We start from the raw sequence: 25,075 nt of genomic DNA on the forward strand, positions 1-25,075 counted from the left end.
TTTCCTGGCAATCCACAGAAAAAGTGATGAAAAGTTAGATGGAGTTCCTTTATTCTTATTATAGAGAGCCAAGGCCTCTAACAAGGGTAATATATTATACACTTGACCATGTACAGTCTCCTATAACCAACAAAGAGTGTGAGTCTTCAAGAGAAGAATCCTCTGAGCACTTAGAGAAGCCCAGTTTTACAGATACAATACTGGAGTGGAAAAGGGATTTCCCTGCAGTTCATTTAGCATGCAGTCAGCGGATATCCTCTTCTTTGTTTCACCAGAGCACACTTTAAACTGAAAACGTGTATTAATTACCAGTATTTGTGTGAGAATAGGTTCTTGTTTCTGTCTTTCACCTGCCACTGCATTTACTGATGAACAGTCTGATCGTGTTCTGTTGCTTTGTGTATCTTTCTAGCACCAGTGTAATCTCCTTAAACTCCCTTTAACACTCCTATTCAGTGAGCTGTGGTCAGATGCAATCAGAACATTAAAATGATGGATTCTGGTTCTCCGGCACTGGTGTGGGTGCATTTCCTGGCATTAAAACCATGAAAATGATGGATAGGAAAACTGTAATCACTGTTAACTTTAATGACTGAAATCAGCTTTGCAGAACTGCATTTCCTTCTTACATTGAAGAGTATTACTCAATCACTTTTCACAGCATCCTGATTACTGTTAGCCAGCATTTGAGTGACTCATAAGCCGATATGTATGTATGTCATGCTGGCCGGCATCAGGTGTTTTAAAGTGAACCAGTTTCTGTATGAAGTATGTATTTTATGAAAAAACCTGTGGTGTCATACTTAGCTGTCTATTCTTAGGTCCACATACTGATCAAAGAGACCGTCTAGCTATCTGCTGATATTATTAATTGCCCCACAATGTGCTGCATTTTTTTTCCAGCCAGAAAAAGCCTCTTCAGCCATTTGCCACTGAAATGCTGCATAAGCGCTTTCGTCAACACCAGGAAACTGACGGCAGCGAACAGAATCGCTGCAAGACTCCCACCTCACCTCGTCTCTCACGCGTATGCGCCGGCCTTAGCTGTAGGAAGTGTTAACGTCAATGACGACATACAGTATTCATAAAACTTATGGAGGGGAGGGGCTCAGATGGCTTTTCTCCGTTTGCTGTGCGGCTGGTGACCCCTGACCCGCCTTGTTAAAAGAGAGCTGCCTGCTAAATCAACCTTGGAAGAGCCGCCATCTCTCATTATTAGCCCAGTCGTTATCCAGACAAAGACACATCGCTGACCTATTTTAAGCAACAAGGGGATGAAAGTTGTGCAATATTTAGCCACTCAAGATGCAAAATGGATTCTGTATTAAATAAAGATATGCACAGATGATGTGTTGTCATCATTAATCAGGGAGAGTTAGCCTGTAGCTCAGGTAAAAGAAGACGCTCCCATTTTAATATCAGATAAGTTGTGACAGCAGGAGTCAGCTCTTTCTCCATGTGATTAACACAAGCTGAAAACCATGAATGGGTAGAGGAATGGGAGCACTCACACTCTCTTCTACTCCCTAAAACACCTCCGCCTCCATCTCCCCGCCACCACGTGCGAGCCCAGAGTCCACAGTGTGGCTTGGACCCATCACACAGTGACTCAGGCTGCTCTCCATTTGAAAAATTAAATGGGGGGCTGTTTGGCAGAGTTAAATGAGGCCCCAGGAAGAAAAGAAAAAAAAAACATGCTGAGCTCAGCACAGCTCCTACAATCTCAATCACAAAGGAGGAGGTTGGCGCGCTGATGTAATGGCTGCCGCCGTGCTGCCGCTGCCTTGGCAGAGGAGGAGAGATCGTCAGCAGAGCCCTACTAATTCATCTCCCCCCCCCCCCCCCCTCCTGGATCAAGGGTACATCAGATATCATTAAAAAAGAAGAAAAAAGATTAAAACTAGACCCAGAGATGAGGATGAAGCTGTCAGTGGGCATTTCTCTGACTGCAGAGGAACGACTTGAGAAATGAAAAGGATTAATTCTTTATTCCAATTTAAAAAAACAGGAGAGTCTAGACTTTGTTGATGGAACGAGAATGTACAGTATGAATGCGTGTGTTAGGAAGACATCATGTTTTACAGGCTCACCTGAGCATCTGTCCACCTGTAGCTGTCCCACAATCGTATATAAAATACGATTGAATACCAGAAAATGTTCATGAAAATGTTCTTTAAGAATATATAAAACATAATGGGGTGAAGTATAAGTAAAACATAGCATAAAATGGAAATACTTAAGTACATGTAAATTGTACTGAAATACAATACAGGTGCTGATATACTTTCCTCCACTGGGATTCAGTACCATTAGTATCATTTGACTGGTTCTGCACTATTATAAAGATTATTTAAAGCATATCAATACAAACTATAATGTACCAACATATCTCTAAAAGTTTCATTTATTATATCAAACATTTCCTGTCTTTTACCAAAGAGGGACTTTTGTATAGATGAACTATATAGCAGCCTCATTACATGTTATCACATCAATATTGCAGCAAGATATTTTACCATTATATTAAAAGAAACTTTAAATAGGACAAACAAATACAGGCATTCAAAGTATGTTTTTTAGGTCATTGTAGGGACATTTGCAAAACGTTTTCTTAAAGCACTGCAACAACTGCAGGTTGCTGCTGGATGAAATGTGTTTATAATCATAAAGACACATGAAGAAACATATTGAGACTTTTAAAGCATTGCACACATGAATAGGGTGAGTTACGTCGGTAAAGCCAGTAAAAAAACATCCATCCAAACTGTTTGATACCTGGAGAAACTTGAAGGGGAATGATGTCATTTTAATATTTAGTTTTTTTGAGGCGCTTTTCCAAAAGACAGACATCAAGAAGAAACTCCTTACATCTGTGATTCACGTGGCTGCTGCTTCATACATACTAAATAAGTTATAGAATCAGTCAAATTGTGACATGTCACACCATAAGTCGAACTAATCTTCCGCACAGCTCACTGTAAATAAACCTGTTTCTAAGCCTCATGTTGGTTCAAGACCTCGACACAGTCCGGGTCATCGTCTGTGGAGGAGAGACAGATCTTGCACTTTAAAGGTCGTGTTTTACATCTCAGTGGATGAGAAGTATCGACTGAAGTGCTCCCTGGCACAGAAATAACATATGTGAATTATTAAAATGGATGGATTTTTTATTAAAAAAGCAGACAACACATGAACTGCTGCTGCCTACTGCATTATCTAATGACCAAGATAAAAGTCTGTTTCAAGTTTAAGATTACAACATAAACTTTAAATTCAAAGTGAACTTAAATAAAACGCCGTTAGTGTGTATGGACCTGCATCAGTTCTGTGTAAATCTTCCATTACTTTTATGGTCTAGATGTTCATTATCTTAAGCTGACTTTTCAATAATTATGATTGGCAGACATGGAAAGACATCAACAAGCATGAAACTGCAAACATTGTTGTCTGCAGGACATCTTTACATTATGTCTCTTTATGTGTGTCTGCAACAGAAATGTGTGTTCCTTGTCCATGTACACAACCAAATGATGCACTCAGTGTCTTCTTCTAATTTATTGCTGCCGCCTAGTGTTCATGCACAAACACTGCACCTGTGCAGTCAATGCAGAAAAGAGAAAGGAGGCAAAAAAGGAACTGATTTAAGGAGAAAATGACTTTAAACTGCACTTTAGTTCCTGTTCCTGCATTAATGAACACACAGCACTTAACACTGCTGAAAATAGTTAACCTCATTATCATTTTTGCATAAATATGAAACCATTGACTGCAAAATCGACATTTCTTTATTATTAAATAATAACAAAATAATTTCCCACTATGTGAAATTGGAAAATAATTGTTGTGTATGATGATCATACTTTTTTATCAAAAATGAAAACATGTATTTGTGTTGATTTATAAATGTTTCATTGCATTTCTTGTCTTTATTGATAGATTGAATCAACAATGAAATAACAAAATAGCTTCTTATTATGTAGATATAATTGTCTCAATATTATTTGTCTGAACATATGACAATCTGTTGGTCAATGTGTAATATTTAAATATAAAACACCTTGCACAAATACAAAAATTCCACAAATTAAAAATCTTTATATATATATATATATATATATATATATATATATATATATATATATATATATATATATATATATATATATAAAATGTTTACAAATAAATGAAAAGCATTTGCGAAGCTATCTTTCTTACATTTACAACTTTCCAACAGGCATTTGTGAATCCAGTTTTTAGTTTGCAGCCAGTCTCAACTTCACTCAATCGATCACGGATTTGAAATCGGGGCTCTGTTGTTTTCCCTGACGTCGCGTCCAGGAGAATAAATCAAGTTCGGATCACAGCATAGGCGGAGGAGAAGAGACACTTAGCAGAGATGGTAAGTATGAATGTAATTTGACATAAGTTCGTCAATATAACATTATATAATATGTCTGCACAGTTAAGGAATCACTCTGCGTGTTCATTTAGTTAAATGTATCATGAAACGTAGAAAACAGGGGTTCATTTACTCACACCAGGCTAACGTTAGCTAGCTAATTTTGGATTGCACTGTGAGTAAGCAAAACACCGACTGTGACTGCTAAGCTAACGTTAGCTGCATTGATGCCGGCTAAATGACGTTATGTTAAAAAACGGTTCACGGCTACTACTTGTTGTATCATACCACAATATACAATGTCTATTACTTACCCGATTTGTTGACATTTAGCTTTCTAATATAGTTGCGTTGCTTATAAGTTAGCTTGTAAGATAGTTAGCAGGCTAGCGCTAAGTAGCTAGAAGACGTTAGCAAGACAGTGTGAGTTAGCATCAAAATGAAGTATCATGCCTTTTACTTTCGTTTTCCCTCAGTTCGCTGGCCTTTAGCTTCACACTAATAACTTGTTTTTTAAGGCAATACACTTTAACTTACAGCTCCAGTCACTGGTCACTATAGTAATTTAACAAACTTTCGTGCTTTGCAGTTTATCCAGCTACTGTCAGTTAGCTTCGCACTAAGTTAAAGTGGAAACGTTACCAGCGATGTCAGTAGTTCTCACATTCACACCCAACAGTGCAGAAGTCAGATTCAATTTAAACCGTGACATTGGTCCAACACACACAAGCTGTCATAAACTGTTTGTTACACACTGACTACAGGGATTCATTCAGAACAATGCTACCAACATGTTGAGAATTGATTTTGAAATCAATTATTTAGAACCTTTTAAAATTCCAGCACTGACTATCCAGATAATCCTTTCAGGAGCACCCTGGCGAGAGAAATCCAGAACAGTACTGTAATACATTCGTGTGTGTGTGTGTGTGTGTGTGTTAGAGAGCTGTTTTAGTCAAGAAATCTTGCACAGAAATGGACATGCATAAACAATAACAAACTGGACATAAGAAGATCATGTATATGTGTGTATATATATATATATATATATATATATATATATATATATATATATATATATAAATAAATAAATAAATAAATAAATAAATAAATAAATAAATTAATTAATATAATATAACAATGACATTTGTCAGTAAGACAATGATGCAAAATGCAAAGGGTGTCTTGCAACTTCGCTGTTAGGATCCGTTATTCCAAAGCACATGGACATCACTACAGGTCATTTACATTAGTAATGTAAAAGGTCATTAACATGCCTCGAGGCTCTTTCTGTTGCCCCAGAAATTCTGATTGGTGTGTTTAACAATTTTGAGGCTTAGTGTGTACACCTGGAGAAAGGTGTCGTCATTGACTTCAGGTTGTGATGACATGAATTAATTAATTTTAGAGCATATGTTTGTTAAATGAACACACACCGTGCAATTAATTATTTATTTGGCCACTTTTGTTGAGGTTTTGCAGGAAAGTGTTTTTTGAATATTGAAACGTGTGGAAACATGAATAGGGTTTCCAATTATCGGAAATGTGTGTGTTTGTGAATGATGTTGGGTTATTCTGCTACAGGAACCAGTTTTCTGTTTAAGCGATTGAGAAAAAGCTGTAACAACATTGGCTACTATGGTGCTTGCATGGTTCTCCTTGGCAACACACAAAGCTGCCTTATCCATTATTCAGTCGTGTTTGTAATTTAAAACCTGAGTCTAGAAAAGTCCAGGTAGTAGACCGTCTTTGTTTAGTCTTGTTGGTGTCAGTGAGAAACGGACACTGAGCCCTGTGTAGTCGTAACTTAGAGTCTGTGAGAAATAGACAAGGAAACCGCTGATAATGCAAGACAACTATGTAAGCTTAGCTCTTCTGTGTTTTTATATATTTTTTTAATGTCACTTTCAATTTATGGCTTGTTTTTATCTTTAGTTTCGCAATCAGTACGACAACGACGTGACAGTATGGAGCCCACAGGTGAGTCGCTGTTTGCTCTAACCTCTGACTTCTCAAAGCAAATAAATGTCTGTGTATCACTGACATGCCATGAGGTACTATGTAAATAAAATGATTCATCTTCATGTTGATCCAGGGCCGTATTCATCAGATCGAGTATGCCATGGAGGCTGTGAAGCAAGGCTCTGCAACTGTAGGACTCAAATCCAAATCCCATGCAGTCCTGGTTGCACTAAAGGTAAAGTAATGTATTATAAAATGTATAAATGTATTATAACACACAGAGACACGACAAAGCATGTAGCAGGTTATCAGTTGAAGGACAAGTATTGGCTCATGCCTGATGTTTTCGTGTCTCTGCAGAGAGCCCAGTCTGAACTGGCTGCTCACCAGAAGAAGATCCTCCATGTCGACAACCACATCGGCATCTCCATTGCCGGACTGACTGCGGATGCCAGACTGCTCTGGTAGGTCCCAACGGCAGCGATGGTCTGAATAGAGTTTTTTGAAAGTGTGAACCATAAATCTAAATTGTCTTATTATACTGACGCCCTCTCTTCCACAGTAACTTCATGCGTCAGGAGTGCTTGGACTCAAGATTTGTGTTCGACAGGCCCCTCCCCGCGTCACGTCTCGTCTCTCTTATTGGCAGCAGTATCCTCTCTACTGTTAGCATGAATCTTTGCTGTTCAGATGTGTTATTTTTTATATATCGCAAACTCTGTGGTTATATTGGCCAGTTTTCCTCGTGTGAATACTATGAAGTAAAATAATTGGCAACAGTGATCCTTAACTGAACCTTCAGAAACCCAAATCCCAACACAGAGGTATGGAAGGAGGCCCTATGGCGTCGGACTCCTCATTGCTGGCTTCGATGTAAGTTTGCTCCAACACGTATCTCACTTTTCTTATTTATCTGTAGTCTTTAAAAATCATACAATTATACATTTGACCATAACTCTTACTGAGTTTTCTGGTGCGTCTCCAGGACATGGGACCTCACATCTTCCAGACCTGCCCGTCAGCAAACTACTTTGACTGCAAAGCCATGTCCATCGGAGCGCGCTCTCAGTCTGCACGCACCTACCTGGAGAGATGCATGGAAAAGTTCTCTGACTGTAAGATGGCATTTATTTCACCAGCCTTCTTTCCTCATGTGAATGTATTTGCACGGAGATGAGTTTTATTACTAGCTTCGTAGTTCAGACATGGACAGTCCCAGTTCATAACACTGTCTTCCACTTGCTGATTTGACAAGTATTAATGAAGAAAGTATTGTTTTTTTCTCAGGTAATCTGAATGATCTGGTTCAGCATGGCCTCCGTGCTCTCAGAGAAACCCTCCCCAGTGAGCAGGACCTCACTACCAAGGTACGCCAACTCTCTGTCCACTCCTGTGTGACACACGAGAGATCGTCTCTCATCGTTTGTCGTCATTTATGTCTTAAATGAGACGTGCACTTGTCCTGTCTGGGATCAGACCTGCGTGTCTGGGATCAGACCTGTGTGTGTCTGGGATCAGATGTGCGTGTCTGGGATCTCAGACGTGCGTGTGTCTGGGATCTCAGACGTGCGTGTGTCTGGGATCTCAGACGTGCGTGTGTCTGGGATCTCAGACGTGCGTGTGTCTGGGATCTCAGACGTGTGTGTGTGTGTGTGTGTGTGTGTCTGGGATCTCAGACGTGCGTGTGTCTGGGATCTCAGACGTGCGTGTGTCTGGGATCTCAGACGTGCGTGTGTCTGGGATCTCAGACGTGCGTGTGTCTGGGATCTCAGACGTGCGCGTGTCTGGGATCTCAGACGTGTGTGTGTGTGTGTGTGTGTGTGTGTGTCTGGGATCTCAGACGTGTGTGTGTCTGGGATCTCAGACCTGTGTGTGTGTGTGTGTGTGTGTGTGTCTGGGATCTCAGACCTGTGTGTGTGTGTGTGTGTGTCTGGGATCTCAGACCTGCGTGTGTCTGGGATCTCAGACCTGTGTGTTTATGACGTAAATGCACTTTCTTAGGTTTACTTCTCATTCTTTTTCAGAATGTTTCCATCGGCATTGTGGGTAAGGACATGGAGTTCGTCATCTATGACGATGATGAAGTTGCCCCGTTCCTGGAGGGACTGGAGGAGAGGCCACAGAGAAAGGTACTGCACAGGTTGCATTTAGTAAGTCCAGTCTGGACTCTTGGTTTAATGTAAGAAACACATTTTTGAACTTATTATTGTTTTAGTTATTTAGCATTTGTGCGAGGTTAGACAGTTGACTCGTTGACTCGTTGAGTCCTCCCTTAAGAATGAACCTGTGGCACACTTGTTGACATATACTCACATTTTGGGGTCAAGCTAATATTTTAAATGTGACACGATTTCAATTTAGAAAAGCATGAAAGTGAACATTTTAGTTTCCGTGTTCGATGTTTGTTTTGCTAAACCAGACTTGTGTTTGTGTGTCAGGTTGCTCCGCCTGCAGATGAACCCGCCGCCGCCGCCGCCGCCGCTGGAGAGGGTCCTGATGAGCCAATGGAGCACTGAGGCGACCGTGTAACTTCCTGTTATCAGAGGGGGGAGGGGGGGCACACACTCAGACCAACCTGACGCGTAACTGCAACTCACCAGAATAAATCTTAGAGGGGGAAAGTTATTGTCGTGATGTGCCACTCGCTAAAAACTGTCGATCCAAAATATTCTGCTAACATCATCCAATGTGATGTTGCTTTTGTATGAGTAAAGTGTAACATTATACAAGTAATAAACTCTTTTTTTGAATTGTGCTGCAGCTTTTCATTACATTAGTAGCTTAGTTGATACAGAAACCTGTTTTGAATATATAGATGAGCAACGATGCAGACAACAACACACAAAGGGAGTTTCACGAGTGAAATCGATCGTGTGGCAATTTAGAGCAAAATCAAACTAAAAGCCTTGAAGAGTCGAGAACCCAGAACATTTTATTTAAGTTAATCATAGTATTTTAATCCCTGATCTCCAGGTGCAACAGTGAATACATAAATTCAGTTTACAAAAGTAAAAATCTTTTAAATAATTTAGAACACAACACGGCAGGTTTAAAAAGCTTAAAATATTATCGGTACAGAAGACGAGATTTCTCCATCGCAGACATTGACGAGACAAGAGGGAACTATTTCTCCCCTTTTCTTTCATGTCGTACAGCGTACAGTGCATATATCGTATGTCGTCACACTAAAGGGGTTAAAAGGTCTAAAAATGGACAGAAAGTTTCTAACTTGTGAGTTCAACAGGCGAGAAAAGGCAGTCGCCCAGTAAAGACAGTGATGTAAGGAATGTCAACAGTTCCCTTTCTTTGCAAAATACTGTTTCCTAAACGTATTAATTAGGAGTGTGTTATTAGATGGCCTGATTCAGTTGTGTGTGTGCTGGTCAAAGGACTTGTAAAAATAGATTAAATATTACAGGGAAAGACGCTGATAATAAGAAAAGATAAAGCAAACACTCACCAGGGTGAAGTAAACATTTATACATTATGCAGACTCGTGTTCTTGTATTTGATTGTGAGGGTTTTATGAATGAGGCCCCTGTTGTTCCTTAAGAACCGTTTTAAGACCAGAAGCTGATATTATTCATGTAAAACTGCCGTGTACGCACATTTTCTCACTTATTCACTTCAACACAACAGTTTAAAGAAGAAGTGGCTCACAAACACCAGGCGCAGGCTGAAGTTCATATGCAGTCAGTGTGAGGCTTTCTTTGCTCTCCTCCTCTTGTTCCTCCGTCGGCAGGAAGTGTCCGTCTCCGTCGTCCTGGTGAGGTCCTCCATCTTCTCCTGCTCTATCATGGACGTCATCTTAAGTGTGAGCTCCAGCTCCTCCAGGACTCCAGCCAGGTCCTCCTCTGGGACTCCCAGATCGATTTCACCCTTGTGTTCCCGCACCTCCACCCTCTCTGGCTCCACCCCCTCTGGCGCCGCCCCCTCTGGCTCCGCCCTCTCTTCACTCACTGCTGTAAGATCTGATTCTCTCTCTGTATTCAGATCCCCTGCTCCCTCAGCCGCCTCTTCTCCTGCCATAACGTCCTCAGGAAGGTGTGCCGGGTCGGCTCCATCAGCTCGTGTCTTCTCAGCCTCCGTCTCCGTCTGGTGCTGCTGACTGTGCTGACAAGAGCAGCGGGAATGTTCCCAGTGCTGCTGTGGCTCCTCAGGATAATCTGCGGAAGCTTCTGGAGAAATTAAATGAGTCATTAATTGATCAGCTTTTACTTGATCGACGTATCGACCTGGGTGGAAGAGCATTGCGTTATTTAATCTAGAGTCGCGACACTAAAACTAAAACTTGTAATACCAAAAACCTATAATAATAATGAAACTATTGTTTTGGGTAATCCTTCGTATTCCTAGCATTACATTGCAACTGTAATTTGTTTTTGGCCCTCTGACTACAAATCTGTTCTTTAGACCGATTTCCTGTCATCCAGGAAGTCGTCTGGTTTCAGTTCATGCAAATAAAGAAACAAAAATAACTTGCAGAGAGACTTCGAAAGAAGCTCAAGAAAAGTAAATCACTATAAAACAGCATCATGCTGCTTTTATTTTTGTGTAGAAAGTCTCATTAAAGCAAACACAGGTGTGAAAATGATCATTTGAATTTGGTCGTTACTATTATATGATGGAATTAACCACTAGCACTTGAATGCACCATCTCCTTTTGGTGCATTCAAGTGCTAAAGTCACCAAAAAACAACCAGTTCCTCAAAGTTTTGGGAAACACTGTCTGGTTAGCAGGTGGCAGTTTTCTGTTCATTCATGTACCTTCCCAGTCCTCCTGGTTCTTCTTCTCTGGAACCATGTCTTCCACCAGCTGGCCCTCCTGCATCACCCGAGTTATCTCCGTCAGCTGCTGCAGGAGACTCTCCTCCTGATCCGCCGTCACCCCCTTCACCCTGCAACACGGACAGACAACCAAACGACTTGTAAAGATGACGATAAAGCTCTAAAAAATAAATAAATTCACACATCCTAACAATAATACACTTAGAGAAGGAAAAGGTCTGTGTTCATACTTTATGGGAGTGTCATGTGATCATTCCTCGCATGTAAATACATTAACTAGTGAACAAATGAGCTCCATGAAACAAGTCATTCCTGTCGGGGGAGAACGGGAGGAGGCGGGCCGATGAGATGAATCCTGAGTGAAGACAAACACCCACCTGTCAGGGCTGTGGTTGGCGTAGGAAACGATATTCTCCATCACCAACTCGGTCTCCCTCAGTTTGTCCTGCAGCTGAGACAACTCGAAGTCAGCTGGAGGGCGACACAATAAAGAAGGAGAAGTTCATTTATAAAATGTTCTGCAATTCATCTTCCTGCATCACGATTACATCTTTTCCAACTGTGTAATAAATGTGCAACTTTACCGCATCACAACTTGAGAACTGTTGAGCTCTATAATTACTTTAAACTTTAATTGTTCTGTCTTTTGTGTTTGATTGTTTGTTTATTCAGATTTTAGGGGGAATCTCATCAACTTTATTTTGCCCCTGAGACACTGTTATGTTCCTAACTGTGTCCTCAGAAAATGACATGACATTAATTTGTCGGATGCTTTTGAACAAAAATCAATGGATATACGTGCATTACTAAAGAAACGAGCTCAGCGGCATCAGAAATGTAAAATATAAAAGGGAAGTATGCTACATGCTACATGCTACATGCTGATACTCACAGATCTTTCTCTTCATGTTCTCTGAGCGAACTGAAGGAAACCTGCTCTCTGTTGGTTTGTTGTTTCCCTTCGATGTGATCTAACAGGGAGAAACAATAACAAGGTTAAAGATTAAAAAACACAACAACTCACATTTGCACACTGACACTTGTTGTTTTCCTTTATGATTTTATTTTACTGCAATTATAAATACTTTGAAACTATGTCAGAGCTGGGTATCCTTCGAGATGGGTTTATTCTACCGTCGATACAATCCCTGAGTTTTAATACTGAGACACTAAAACTATACTTATTTGTTTTGGATAAACAAAACCTTTTTTAAATCTAACAAATTACATCTCAAATGTTAAATGTGTCTTAACACAAGTAGCCGTATACAAAATGTGTCTGCAAAGAAGAAATGTCTACAATCTGATTGTTTGAAGTAAGAAGAAGACATCTAGAAGAAGAAGAAGACATCTAGAAGAAGAAGTAATCTAGAAGAAGAAGAAGTAATCAATAAGAAGAAGAAGAAGAAGAAGAAGAAGAAGAAGGAGTAATCTAGAAGAAGAAGAAGACATCTAGAAGAAGAAGTAATCTAGAAGAAGAAGTAATCAATAGAAGAAGAAGATAAGAAGAAGGAGTAATCTAGAAGAAGAAGTAATCAAGAGAGAAGTAATCTAGAAGAAGAAGAAGAAGAAGAAGAAGAAGAAGAAGAAGAAGAAGAAGTAATCTGGAAGAAGAAGTAATCTAGAAGAAGAAGAACATCTAGAAGAAGAAGTAATCAAAAGAAGTAATCTAGAAGAAGAAGTAATCTAGAAGAAGAAGTAATCTAGAAGAAGAAGAAGACATCTAGAAGAAGGAGAAGAAGAAGTAATCAAGAAGAAGAAGTAATCTAGAAGAAGAAGAAGTAATCAATAAGAATAAGAAGAAGTAATCTAGGAAGAAGTATAGAAGAAGTAATCAGAAGAGAAGTAATCTAGAAGAAGAAGACATCTAGAAGAAGAAGTAATCAAGAAGAAGAAGTAATCTAGAAGAAGTAATCTAGAAGAAGAAGAAGACATCTAGAAGAAGTAATCTAGAAGAAGAAGTAATCTAGAAGAAGAAGTAATCAATAAGAAGAAGTAATCTAGAAGAAGAAGAAGACATCTAGAAGAAGAAGTAATCAAAAAGAAGTAATCTAGAAGAAGAAGACATCTAGAAGAAGTAATCTAGAAGAATGAGTAATCTAGAAGAAGAAGTAATCAAGAAGAAGTAATCTAGAAGAAGAAGAAGACATCTAGAAGAAGAAGTAATCAAAAAGAAGTAATCTAGAAGAAGAAGTAATCTAGAAGAAGAAGAAGACATCTAGAAGAAGAAGAAGTAATCAAGAAGAAGTAATCTAGAAGAAGAAGTAATCTAGAAGAAGAAGTAATCAATAAGAAGAAGAAGAAGTAATCTAGAAGAAGAAGAAGAAGAAGAAGTAATCTGGAAGAAGTAATCTAGAAGAAGAAGTAATCAAGAAGAAGAAGTAATCTAGAAGAAGAAGAAGTAATCAAGAAGAAGAAGTAATCTAGAAGAAGAAGAAGTAATCTAGAAGAAGAAGTAATCAATAAGAAGAAGAAGAAGTAATCTAGAAGAAGCAGTAATCAAGAAGAAGAAGAAGTAATCTAGAAGAAGAAGTAATCAATAAGAAGAAGAAGTAATCTAGAAGAAGAAGACATCTAGAAGAAGAAGTAATCTAGAAGAAGAAGACATCTAGAAGAAGAAGAAGTAATCTAGAAGAAGACATCTAGAAGAAGAAGAAGTAATCTAGAAGAAGAAGTAATCATTAAGAAGAAGAAGAAGTAATCTAGAAGAAGAAGAAGTAAGTAATCAAGAAGAAGAAGTAATCTAGAAGAAGAAGTAATCTAGAAGAAAAAGTAATCAATAAGAAGACGTAATCTAGAAGAAGAAGAAAAAGAAGTAATCAATAAGAAGAAGTAATCAAGAAGTAATCTAGAAGAAGTAATCAATAAGAATAAGTAATTTAGAAGAAGAAGAAGAAAAAGAAAAATAAGTAATCAATAAGAAGAAGAAGAAGTAATCAAAAGTAATCTAGAAGAAGAAGAAGAAGAAGAAGAAGAAGAAGAAGAAGAAGAAGAAGAAGAAGAAGAAGAAGAAGAAGAAGAAGAAGAAAGCTGACCATTTAAAGCCAGCTTTTGGTAATTGATAGCTTTCAATACTCTGCTGCAGACAGATTTCGGTCAGTATAAAAATACATATGCACATGTTTTAAAAACAATCTTCTGACATTTTGGGAAATGCATTTATTCACTTTCTTGCAGAGTTAGTTAAGAAGGTTGATCTCAAAACTGTACAGTAACTATGAAACTACCATCACCTCTAAAGCTCATTAAGAAACATGGTGTATCTTATTTCTCTAATCAGCACAAAAAAGTGTGAAAAGGGACATTTTGTGGTTTTAATTGATCAAAATGTCAAACAGGAATACTTTGCACTATAGAATAAAATCTTTTAAGTTAAGGTTCTAAGTACTTTCTCTGTATATATATATATATATATATATATATATATATATATATATATATATATATATATATATATACAGTTCATCATGCAGAAGTTGTTGAGTCTGCAGTGTTTCACCTTAAACAGTATGTAGAGGATGTAGAGTAAGATCCCGAAGCCATACACAGGGATGATCTGTCCTGCCAGGTTGGACTTTCCCCCGGTTCCCGCCCCCGTCCCTGCTCCCTTGGCCCTCGCTATGGCCTCGGTGTTGTGGGCTCTGGAGAAGCTGGAGGCTGCAGCCCTCTGGCTTTGACCCTCCGAAGCCGACTGACGGTTTGCCTTTGGAGGGAAACTACCTGAGCCTGCAGGGAGGGGAGGACGTATGAGGAGGAGGATTCACACAAGAGTCAGCCGAGGAAAACATGATGCTTCACAACTTAAATGATACTTTTATGCCTATAAATACAATTTTAGTTAAACCCTGCAGGAAAAAGTGATTGTTTGGGGTGTGTCGGTTTGTTTAAAGGCCATCTCAGTGGACTGAAATAATAATGATTTCCAGATAAATTTGAGTTAGTTTGTCCTTGTTTTTATCAATTTAGAAAACATAATTGAGTAATGTGATATCTCGATATGACATTTGTTTCAAAATGCTCTTGTATAGTTTATAATTATATTATATTATTATGTTATATTATGTATTATTTATTTATGTTACTTTCTATACTTTTTAAAAATGTATTTCTGTCTTTGTTCAGCTGCAAAAAAAATTGCAGTGATTAATAAGATTTTATCTTATTTTACTTGATAAATGAAAGCAGTTGTATTTGGCGCCCTCTTCAGGGAGGAAAGTGTAACTGCACAAACGATGATCCACTAGCTGTGTTCAGTACACACTGCGCCTTAAATTACGAAATAAATACACTTTATATTACAATCTTAATATCATAATATCAATAAGATTAAATCTCTCATCTAAAAATCCACCAAACATTAATTTAACGATATGGAGAAACCGTGAAAAGGTGACGCACCCTCCGGCCGATCAGCAGCATCCTTCCTCCCGCGGGATAACAGGATCTTTGGCAGCAGCAGCGCGACACACAGCACGAGACACGTCGCGAGGGTCACCTTCTGAAACATGGACATCGCCATACCGACAGGTAGAAAACGGTGACCTTCCTGTAGAAAAAATATCTGATGGATTTACGGTGAGGAAACGGAGGAGACGTTACGTCGGTTTTCATCCATCGGTTGAACTTCCTCGTTGACTTGAGGACCGGAAGTGCAATGACGCTGTAATTACTGTGTTTCACCGCTGGGTGGCGCCAAAACACCGTCATTATTTATTACTAAACGACACAAATATTGAAACTACTAACTCAGGTAGCCTATCTATTGACCAGGTAAACTTAACCATGAGTTTGAAATTCTAAAACACACAGTTTGTCTAGATTAAAACAAAAAGTGTGTGTGTGTGTGTGTGTGTGTGTGTGTGTGTGTGTGTGTGTGTGTGTGTGTGTTTCTATCATTCACCTGCACCCAAAATGCACCTGTAACCAATTACGTCCGTTAGATGTAGCTGTAGTTAAACACTATAAATAGGAGTCAGGTTCTTTGGTGTGCACAACAATGTTATAAGAAAGTTAGAGGAAGTGTCTGAGAATAACACAAATGTGTGTGTTGCCTGAATTTATTGTCTATATTTACAGCAAACTACAAATGAAAATGCAAAATACCATTCAAGTGTTTTATACTTAGCACATCTGTGTACAGTTTTTATTTGGTGTTTGTGTGTAAAGTTGTGTTTGTCCTGCATTGAAACTGTGGCTGAATTGAAAGTATATAAGTAAAATCAGTGTGCTCAAAGCAGAACAGTGTCCCCTGTGAACAGTGATAATAACATAATGTTATAATATATAATAGTATAACAGTCCTAAGTGATGCCTTCACATATTTAACACATCATGTTAGCTGTACTTGTATATACTTTTGGGTAATTTATAACAAAGCTCTAGATATTTTACTGTGATATGGATTAGAAGTAAAGACCAGACTCACATTTGTACTTGTACAACTTCAGTAAATATGATAAATTACATTCCAACACTAAATTGTAAGTACTTTATTGATTTTCTGTTATTGTTGAAAAAACATTTCAGACAAATTATTATTCAAATCCTTTTACATATCTTCTAAAAAAGAAACATCTTGAAATGATTTCCTCTCTCTGGTGTCATCGCGGTGCATAAATAATGAGCACACAAACTGAAATTAAAATTCAGTTTAATTAGTCGAGAAGAAAACGGCTTGAGATGAGTGAAAGCGAAACTCTGGCGGCTTCGCAACATCGCTCAGTCTTCAGAGAGATGAAGCAGTTGATCCTCCTCGCTTGTTGAACTGTATTCAAACAGTACGCTTCACTTTGTTTTGCAGCTTCCTACATGCCAGATGGGCGACTCCACCACAAAGGATAGTTCAGGGACTGCCAGAACAATTTGACAATCAGAGACAAGTTCTTCTCTGTGATGGATGACTTGTTCGTCATTGCTTCCCGTCATCCATCTTGTATTTCTGGTGAACTCTTCAAATGATTTTGTTGAATGTGAGAAAAATAAAAAGGGCAGAACCATCACAGTCCACATTAAATATCCTCCTGATAGTTTCCTTTGTCACTTCCTGGTTTGATCTCTGGTCCATGTGACCAGACATGTTCGTTTCCACAGCAGCTCTATAACAAAGAGTTCAGTCTCAGGAAACATCTTCAGTGTTGTTTCAACACAAAGCTGATGAAGACGCTGTGAGGTTCACAGTCCAGGAGTCCCACAGTCGTCCTCTTCTGATCTGCAGGAAGAGAGAAGAAGACAATGTAGAGGTTCAATAAAAACATATGATGAGTTGCATGTGTGGATAATAACCTCTGTAATGTAGTATACAGTATAACTCAGTGTGTTGAATAGAAACATTTCATTTATCTTATTATGTTTCACATAATTCGATATTTTTTTAATCTAAATAAATGCTGATTTTTATTATCAATATTTTATGTAACTTTTATTTTCTTCCCCGTTCAACCCTGTGGCCTGAAGGTCACGTCAGACGCGTCACTATATAATTCAAGGAGCGAGAGAACCAAGAAAAATACACGCAGTGGCCACATTTATAAGTCTTTGACAAAGCTCTTTGGGTCTTGAGAGAAGCGCTGAAAACATCTGGAAGCCAGAAAACCTTCACTGTCGCCACATTTATAAAGTACATTCCTATTTAACGCACTCCAAACAAAACACACAGCGAGTGAGATTTAAAGATGCTTCATTTTTCACCTCAGTTAATAATAAAATTGAATAAAACTTCCAAATGTATCAAGATGTGAATGTAGAAAAAGGTTGTTTCAACATGAACTCTGGAAGACCTGAAGAAAGTCCACCGTCAGAGCGGCGTTGTGTATTTTATGATCTGTAGTTGTACAGTTGGTATCGTAATGATACGTTGGGCTGCTGGTGGCTTTACGGCATGTTTCTGCACAGACTCAGACCCTGAAACCTTCATAACTGTGGATTTTGTGGCGTCTGCTGCACTTGCTTTCAAACTTCTCACATCTGCCCTCACAGCTGCTCACGCCCATCATGAGGCTCAATAAAGGACGAGCTCCGACTCCCACAAGATTTATTGTCTGCTTTTTAAAGCTTTAAGGAAGACCTTTAGTCGGTCAAACCTGCAGGCAACTCAGGGACTTCCAAACTGCAAACTTTACGCTCTTATTTACCAAAACCGGCATCAGCCTGGGACTTGGAATTTGCTTTTAAAGCTGAAATCTTTTTAAATGTTAAAACTACATCAGCAATGTTGGAGCATCAAGTGTCGAGAAGCAGCTGTGTGTAGCTACACCTGTGAAGACCAGTGTTCACGTCCCGCCACATTGATTTATTTGTAAACGTAAGTAACGCCACTGCTGTAGTTAAACGTAACCGTGTCATTTTGTTGCCTAAACCGACGTTTTCTCATGTGAATACGGTTTATTTTTTATTTTTTATTTTACTGACATGATGAAGTTAGTGTTTAAATATTATGCAGTACATTTCTGTTACTCTACGTTCCACTTTTAGCTCTGTGTTTGGTCTCCTCCCATCCCTGATTGCCATCATGTTACGTATGTGGACGCTGCTTTCTCTGTCGACTGTGCTGTGCTGGTAACAATCATCAAAGTTACATTAGTATTCAGTTTAGCTTCAAACCATGTTATAAATAGAGCTCCTTTATCAGTTGAAACCACAGAAAACCACCTTTTATGCTGATTTAAAACGTCATTATCCATTTCATTGAGAGGATAGTGAGGAGCCTTTGAGGTTTTAATCTTAAGCACGTATAAAGTAGGCTGAGGATCAGATGTATGTCATTCACTAACATATTCACAATATGCACAATATGGAATCAAACATCCCCTCAAAGCTGAACATATGCATCCATATGATGCTTTCTCAAAGATCATATGCTCCGACATGTCTTGGGAAGATAATGTCTGCAGCCTCTGGTTTGATGTCTACATATGGTCATATTTGGGAGCTGACTTGTATATCTTCCAGATATCCCGGTGCATGTTTTAGTTCAAACTGTCAGAGCAGCTGCCTGGGACTGTGATTCACCGTCATCAGAATATTACCTCTTATTGAGGCTGCCTCTCTGTGCTGCCATTAAGATGGCCTCCTTCATAGTCCAGCTTGGCACAGGATCATGTTGTTCTTGAGGAAAAACTTGTCTCCCACGCAAAATCTGCAGAGAGAATATAAAAATATGGAACTGGGTCTTGGTTCTTTAGCTTGAGCTGAAGTGCATCATGAGGACCCGGAGGAGCATTTCAGGCATATTTTCAGCACTGCTTTGATAATCAGAAAATTAATCTTGCATGATTGCTGGCTGATAAAGTATCCATACAAAGTTTTTAACCCCTCAAGGTTTTAAAGTATGCAGTAAACTTTCTGATTACAATGCATTGGTGATATGCTCATAATGAGCAGTGAGCTCACTCACTAGTGCACCTCCCAGATAAGTCAACTGAATTTGATCTCCCTGGCTAATTGCTCCCCTAATCTTACCTCTGGCGGCAGAGCTGACAGGCGAAGCAGTCTAAATGGTAGACGTTGTCTCTGGCTCTCATCACCATCTCAAAGGCAGGGATCAGCTTACTGCAGGCTGCACAGTTCCCCGTCACCCCAAAGAGCCTGCAGAGGAAAAGAGGGCGACAAGCAGACCTTTAGTCTGGACGCACTTAAAGATACATTTCAGCCAAGAGCTGAAGAGTGGAAAAAACACTGAAAAGTAGTTCAACAACTGCACGTCCCACAGAGTGTTGCTGCTGCTACCGAAGCAGCGCTTACATCATATTGTATGGATTGTGTACGTAATGAAGTACAGCCAAGTGGGAGGAAAGATTCCCATCAGCCTCATAGTTGTAATTATGAGTAGGAGTAGGATACATGTCCTTTGGGGAATGTGAATTAAACACATTTTATAGCAATCCATTCACTAGTTTCAGAGACATTTCACTCAAAACAACAAACGTCATCATCAAAGTGAGTCAGAGGTTTTTATAGGCTCGGCTGGCAAACAACTATTTTCTAATTATAAGTAATGTCTAGCTGAGCAGAGAATGAAGTGTGTGTGTTGTAATCCGAGCTTCTCTATGCTTTGTTTATGTAGTCCGGCCTCGTTTGGCTAATGTTCCGCTCTGCAGTGCACTTATATGAAAGTTACCGCTGATAATCGCGGAAGCGTAATCATCTGGTTCCCCCTCAGGTTAACACTGGTAGCTCTGTTAGCACTTTTAGCACTGGTAGCTCTGTTAGCACTGTTAACACTGGTAGCTCTGTTAACACTGGTAGCTCTGTTAGCACTTTTAGCACTGGTAGCTCTGTTAGCACTGTTAACACTGGTAGCTCTGTTAGCACTGGTAGCTCTGTTAGCACTGGTAGCTATGTTAGCACTTGTAGCACTGGTAGCTCTGGTAGCTCTGTTAGCACTGGTAGCTCTGTTAGCCCTTTTAGCACTGGTAGCTATGTTAGCACTGTTAACACTGGTAGCTCTGTTAGCACTGGTAGCTATGTTAGCACTGGTAGCTCTGGTAGCACTGTTAACACTGGTAGCTCTGTTAGTACTTTTAGCACTGGTAGCTCTGTTAGCACTGTTAACACTGGTAGCTCTGTTAGCACTGGTAGCTCTGTTAGCACTGGTAGCACTAGTAGCTATGTTAGCACTTTTAGCACTGGTAGCTCTGGTAGCACTGGTAGCTCTGGTAGCACTGATAGCAATGTTAACACTGATAGCTCTGTTAGCACTGTTAACACTGATAGCTCTGTTAGCACTGTTAACACTGGTAGCTCTGTTAACACTGGTAGCTCTGTTAGCACTGGTAGCTCTGATAGCTCTGTTAGCACTGTTAACACTGATAGCTCTGTTAGCACTGTTAACACTGGTAGCTCTGTTAACACTGGTAGCTCTGTTAGCACTGGTAGCTCTGTTAGCACTGTTTCTGTTGTTTGCACTGTTTTTGGTGTTAGCACTGTTAGCTGCTAGCCGCCGGCTCAGATAGGCCTACGCCTCTGTGCCGCAGAGCACACATAGGCTACTGTATGAAATATTGTTATATTGATTATATTATACATGGATTACATTACAATAAGTGTTTTTGGGTGTATCAGAGAGAGCTTCCGTCAGACGTAAAAACATATTTAAAAAATGTAAAGTATGTGAGCATGGCTAATTTAGGAGCATTGGTGTATATGTTGTGATTAAAGGCCAAACAAAGCAGTTATCCATCTTGGAATAACGTGAGAACGCTCCTGTGTCGTAACAATGTTCTTCCGTAATGCAGGATTACTAGTTTGTTGTTTTTTAAATCTCTTTCTCTCTGCAGGAAACTCTAAATGGTTTACTTGCTGTGAAACATGGGACTTTTGAGTCAAATGTGAAATCTTTCCTAAACTGGATATAGCTTGGATTACTGTTTCATTACATCAGCTGCTGATAGAGAGCAGGAAAATGGAGATTCGCTGATATGAAAGTGTCACGATTTATATGAAAATGTCACTTACTCTAAGTGCCAGATGGATGTTTTTTTGCCTCTTTTACAGGCAAGAACTTGAGTCGATCTATTAAATTTTTCTGAAACTAACACTTTATCTGATACCATTTGAGCTGTATGTCCTCGATCTACCTGAGAACACTATTTTAAATACTCTGCGACTCAGTGCTGACCAGCTGCAGATTGCTTCACCTCTCATTCACCTCTAAAAGAACGAACAAACGGCTCCCTAAGAGCCTGACACACATGAAGATAAGTTGCCGCTGCTGATTTCCATATTCCATTAGAGGCCAGATAGAAAAGGAGGTTTGGGAGGAACAGCTATGAAAAACGACATCCGCAACAAAAAAAAGAGGGGGGAGGAAAGAGAGCGAGCATGTGTCTCCCAGAGCTTTGGACAACAAATGAAAAAACGTCATCAAACGAGTAACCAACACGGGAACAAAAGCGAGTCCTAATTAACCGAATGTTCTGATCTAACGAGCCTGAGTCCTGAGCAGGCACCTGGTGGGTTTTTTCCTCCTCCTTAACGAGGCTACACAGCTCAATGCTAATTCTCTACTAATGGTCCAATTAAAAGAAATCACATGGTTTTAATCCTGCTCTTCAAAGGCTTTTGGTCTGCACCCTCGCAATGATGAGGAAAACAGGAGGCAATCTAGCCAATTTAACTGTCAAAAGGGGTTTTAGTCTCTTAAGTGCAGCGCAGCTAATGAGAGACTTAGCTCCAACCAAATCCAGCTGGATTGTACATGAGACTAACACATGAGTTCAGCAATGTGGCTGAGATATCAGGAGTTCTCCTGCTGACCTGACACCAGACGTCGTTATTTCAGGCAGGAGAATGGAGGCTGTGTAACTCTCCGGAGGGCCGTGTGAGGCGGCTTCTTGGTTTGTGTAAATCAAGATTCATGGTCAGAAGACTGTTTGAATCCAAAGTGTGTTTAAAACATACTTTATTCAGACAATCTTAAACATGTATCTGTATCTGAAGAGTGTTAAGTGTTATAAGCCTCCTTTAGGGAGACACTTCCGTGGGATGTTTCCCTGACTTGGAGTAATGGAGTTGCAAAAGTTGACTAAAAGTGAAGAACACGACAGCCAGGAGACATTTAGCTGAGCTTCGCTGAGCATAAAGGGCTGAATTAAACAGAGGGAAACAGCTAGCCTGGCTCTATTCAAAGCTAATAAAATCCACTGACGAGCGCTTCTAATGCTCACTAATGACATCGTTACATGTCTTGTTTGTCTAGAAATGCAACTCTGTCTCCTACAAAACTGTGTTCCTGTACAACTAAACTGCATTCTCATGCAAACTCGGTCTGTCCCGAGATAGTTTGACCAACCTTCCTCCTCCACAACCTCGAGATTGTAGTTTAGTTGCATGAGAGTGGTATCAATCTTCTCATCTAACTCTTGACAAGAATGCAAATAAGTGTTTCTCCAGTTACTTTGTGCCATTATCCTCCTCTGTTGCCTTGTTTCTTTCTCTTTTCACTATTTAAAGAAGTCAAATTGAAATGAAAGTTCATTAGAAAAAGGTTCAATGACCACAGAAAGCTGTTTGCTTGTTAATACACGGATCCTGCAGCCGACCACCCGTTACGACACAAGATAAACCCTTTTCAGGTATAGTAAGGCTTTATGTGACTTTACTACACATTGCAGAGTCCAACATGATGACTCGAGACAAGCTCATCCAATCACTTGTTGTGCATCTCTAAGAAATATCAAACACTTTTGACTGAAAGCTTCACAACACTAGTTCTTGACACGAGATAGTTACACATTTCTACATCTGTCCTCGTGTAAGTTAAACGTCTGCAGTTTCCTTATTCAGTCTCTGCCTGGTTGGTTAACAGTAAGTAACCTACATTATCTGAGCGTGTAGTCCTGAGCGCATCTGCAGAGTCTGCTACAGCTAGCTCTTTCAATCTTATACAGTATCTACTTCAACATTATTAACACTCTGCACTTGACTTCTATGGTGCAGTGTAGGATTTGTTTTCAAGCTGCATGTCCCTTTCCCCTCTTTAAAGGAATAATCCCCCCCAACATGATCATGTGTCTGTCAATTACTCACCCTGTGTTGCATGTGTTGCATGTGTTTGCATACGACTGGATGAATGAGACTTGGATTAAACTGCACGAGCTGTGAGAGTTTGTGGATGTTAAGGCATGCGGGATAAAAAAACAACGTTTTCTTTAAGAGTTCAAGGTGACACAGGGAGAGCTATGGATGTACAAATGGTCATTCTTCCTTTAAGTCCAGATACACCTGTAGAAAGCTTACCTCAGGTAGTCCCTGCGGCAGAGGATGAGGTTGGCCCGGGTGTAGAGGGTGGAGCCCACCCGGCCCAGGCAGCAGTCACAGCAGGCACACTTCAGACAGTCCTCGTGCCAGTACCTGTCCAGCGCCTGCAGCATGAAGCGGTCCCGGATCTTCCCGTTGCAGCCGGCACAGCCCCTCGGCTTCTCTCTGGACTGCAGGGACACGAGAGACACACCTGGCAGGAAACAAGAGGGAGACAGAGGGACAAAGAACAGAGACACAAGAGGTTGAATTAGAAAGATGATCAACTGAATCTATAAGAATAATAATCAAAAGGCATTTTTATAGAGATATCACAGGAGATACTATGAATAAATGATGATATTTATAAAGTCACTACACTAAATATCAGTAAATTATAGTGATATCTAATTAAAAAAACAAGTGAAATAAGCTACATGTAATCCCCTATAGGACTGTGTTTAAGGTCATCATTATGTAGGCTACATAATGTCTGAACTTCAAGTTCCTAAAATATAATTGAACTTTATTTCAGACACGTACGTCCATATCAGTATACAAATAATAGAATAGAGTACAAGGAGAATACAACAGTTGTTTTGTTGTTGGGGAGGAGTCCTCATTAATCTTAATAAAAGTATTTCACAGACGTTTGAAATGAAAATCTGTTCTCTGCAATCTTTATTTGAATTAATTTCTTGCTGCACAGCTGCACACAGTCCTTCAGTCCTCGAGACCTTTTCTCTTCTCCTACATAGAAAAAGGAAATGAACGGAAATGTATCTCAGTCCTGTGTACTTACTCTCCTCCTTGTCCAGCACCATCCTTTCTGCTGAACAACAATCCAACAACAGGAGATAACACCCCGGAGAGCGATAGGTCTTTGACACTCGCTCAAACTTCAGCTCCGCGTCTTATTACCCCGAAGAAAGCGAAGAGAAACAGCCATAGAGTCGCTTTCTGTGTCCCAAACGCTTCAAATAAAACAGAATAGCCCCGCGGATGGATGCAAACAGCGTCCCCGGGTATCACCTTGCAGGCAGGAGAGATGTCCTCAAATCAAGAGTGTCTGTGCGTCTTATCTGAGCTGATGTCAGTGCATAAGCATTTGTGTGTCTGCAGGCTGCGGCTGCTGCTCTCAGATGAGCTCCTCTGCACAGACTCAGCCTCCTCTCACAGCTCCCTCCCTCT

General features: G+C 39.8%; 2 protein-coding genes and 1 pseudogene across 3 annotated transcripts; 1 reads left to right on the forward strand and 2 right to left on the reverse strand.

Moving 5' to 3' along the window:
- The first annotated feature begins 4,283 nt into the window (after nt 1-4,283).
- Nucleotides 4,284-9,116, forward strand: psma1 (proteasome 20S subunit alpha 1). The gene is made up of 10 exons (XM_029433847.1): nt 4,284-4,399; nt 6,335-6,379; nt 6,495-6,596; nt 6,722-6,825; nt 6,924-7,012; nt 7,164-7,234; nt 7,347-7,476; nt 7,649-7,728; nt 8,386-8,490; nt 8,800-9,116. The coding sequence occupies exons 1-10, from the start codon at nt 4,397-4,399 to the stop codon at nt 8,875-8,877; spliced, it is 807 nt and encodes a 268-aa protein (XP_029289707.1). The 5' UTR covers nt 4,284-4,396; the 3' UTR covers nt 8,878-9,116.
- A 159-nt stretch (nt 9,117-9,275) lies between these two features.
- ric3b (RIC3 acetylcholine receptor chaperone b) lies at nt 9,276-15,773 on the reverse strand. 2 transcript variants are annotated; one of them, XM_029433846.1, is made up of 6 exons: nt 15,548-15,773; nt 14,649-14,875; nt 12,042-12,120; nt 11,527-11,620; nt 11,129-11,259; nt 9,276-10,536 (listed from the first exon to the last, which is right to left on the reverse strand). In XM_029433846.1, the coding sequence occupies exons 1-6, from the start codon at nt 15,666-15,668 to the stop codon at nt 10,055-10,057; spliced, it is 1,134 nt and encodes a 377-aa protein (XP_029289706.1). In that variant the 5' UTR covers nt 15,669-15,773; the 3' UTR covers nt 9,276-10,054. The 2 variants fall into 2 exon arrangements, with proteins under 2 accessions (XP_029289706.1, XP_029289705.1); XM_029433845.1 differs by having other exon boundaries at nt 9,276-10,539.
- A 3,403-nt stretch (nt 15,774-19,176) lies between these two features.
- LOC115009685 (rhombotin-1-like) lies at nt 19,177-25,055 on the reverse strand (annotated as a pseudogene).
- Between the last annotated feature and the right edge of the window lie 20 nt (nt 25,056-25,075).

This window comes from Cottoperca gobio, chromosome 6, assembly GCF_900634415.1.
Source record: "Cottoperca gobio chromosome 6, fCotGob3.1, whole genome shotgun sequence".
Classification (NCBI taxonomy): domain Eukaryota; kingdom Metazoa; phylum Chordata; class Actinopteri; order Perciformes; family Bovichtidae; genus Cottoperca; species Cottoperca gobio.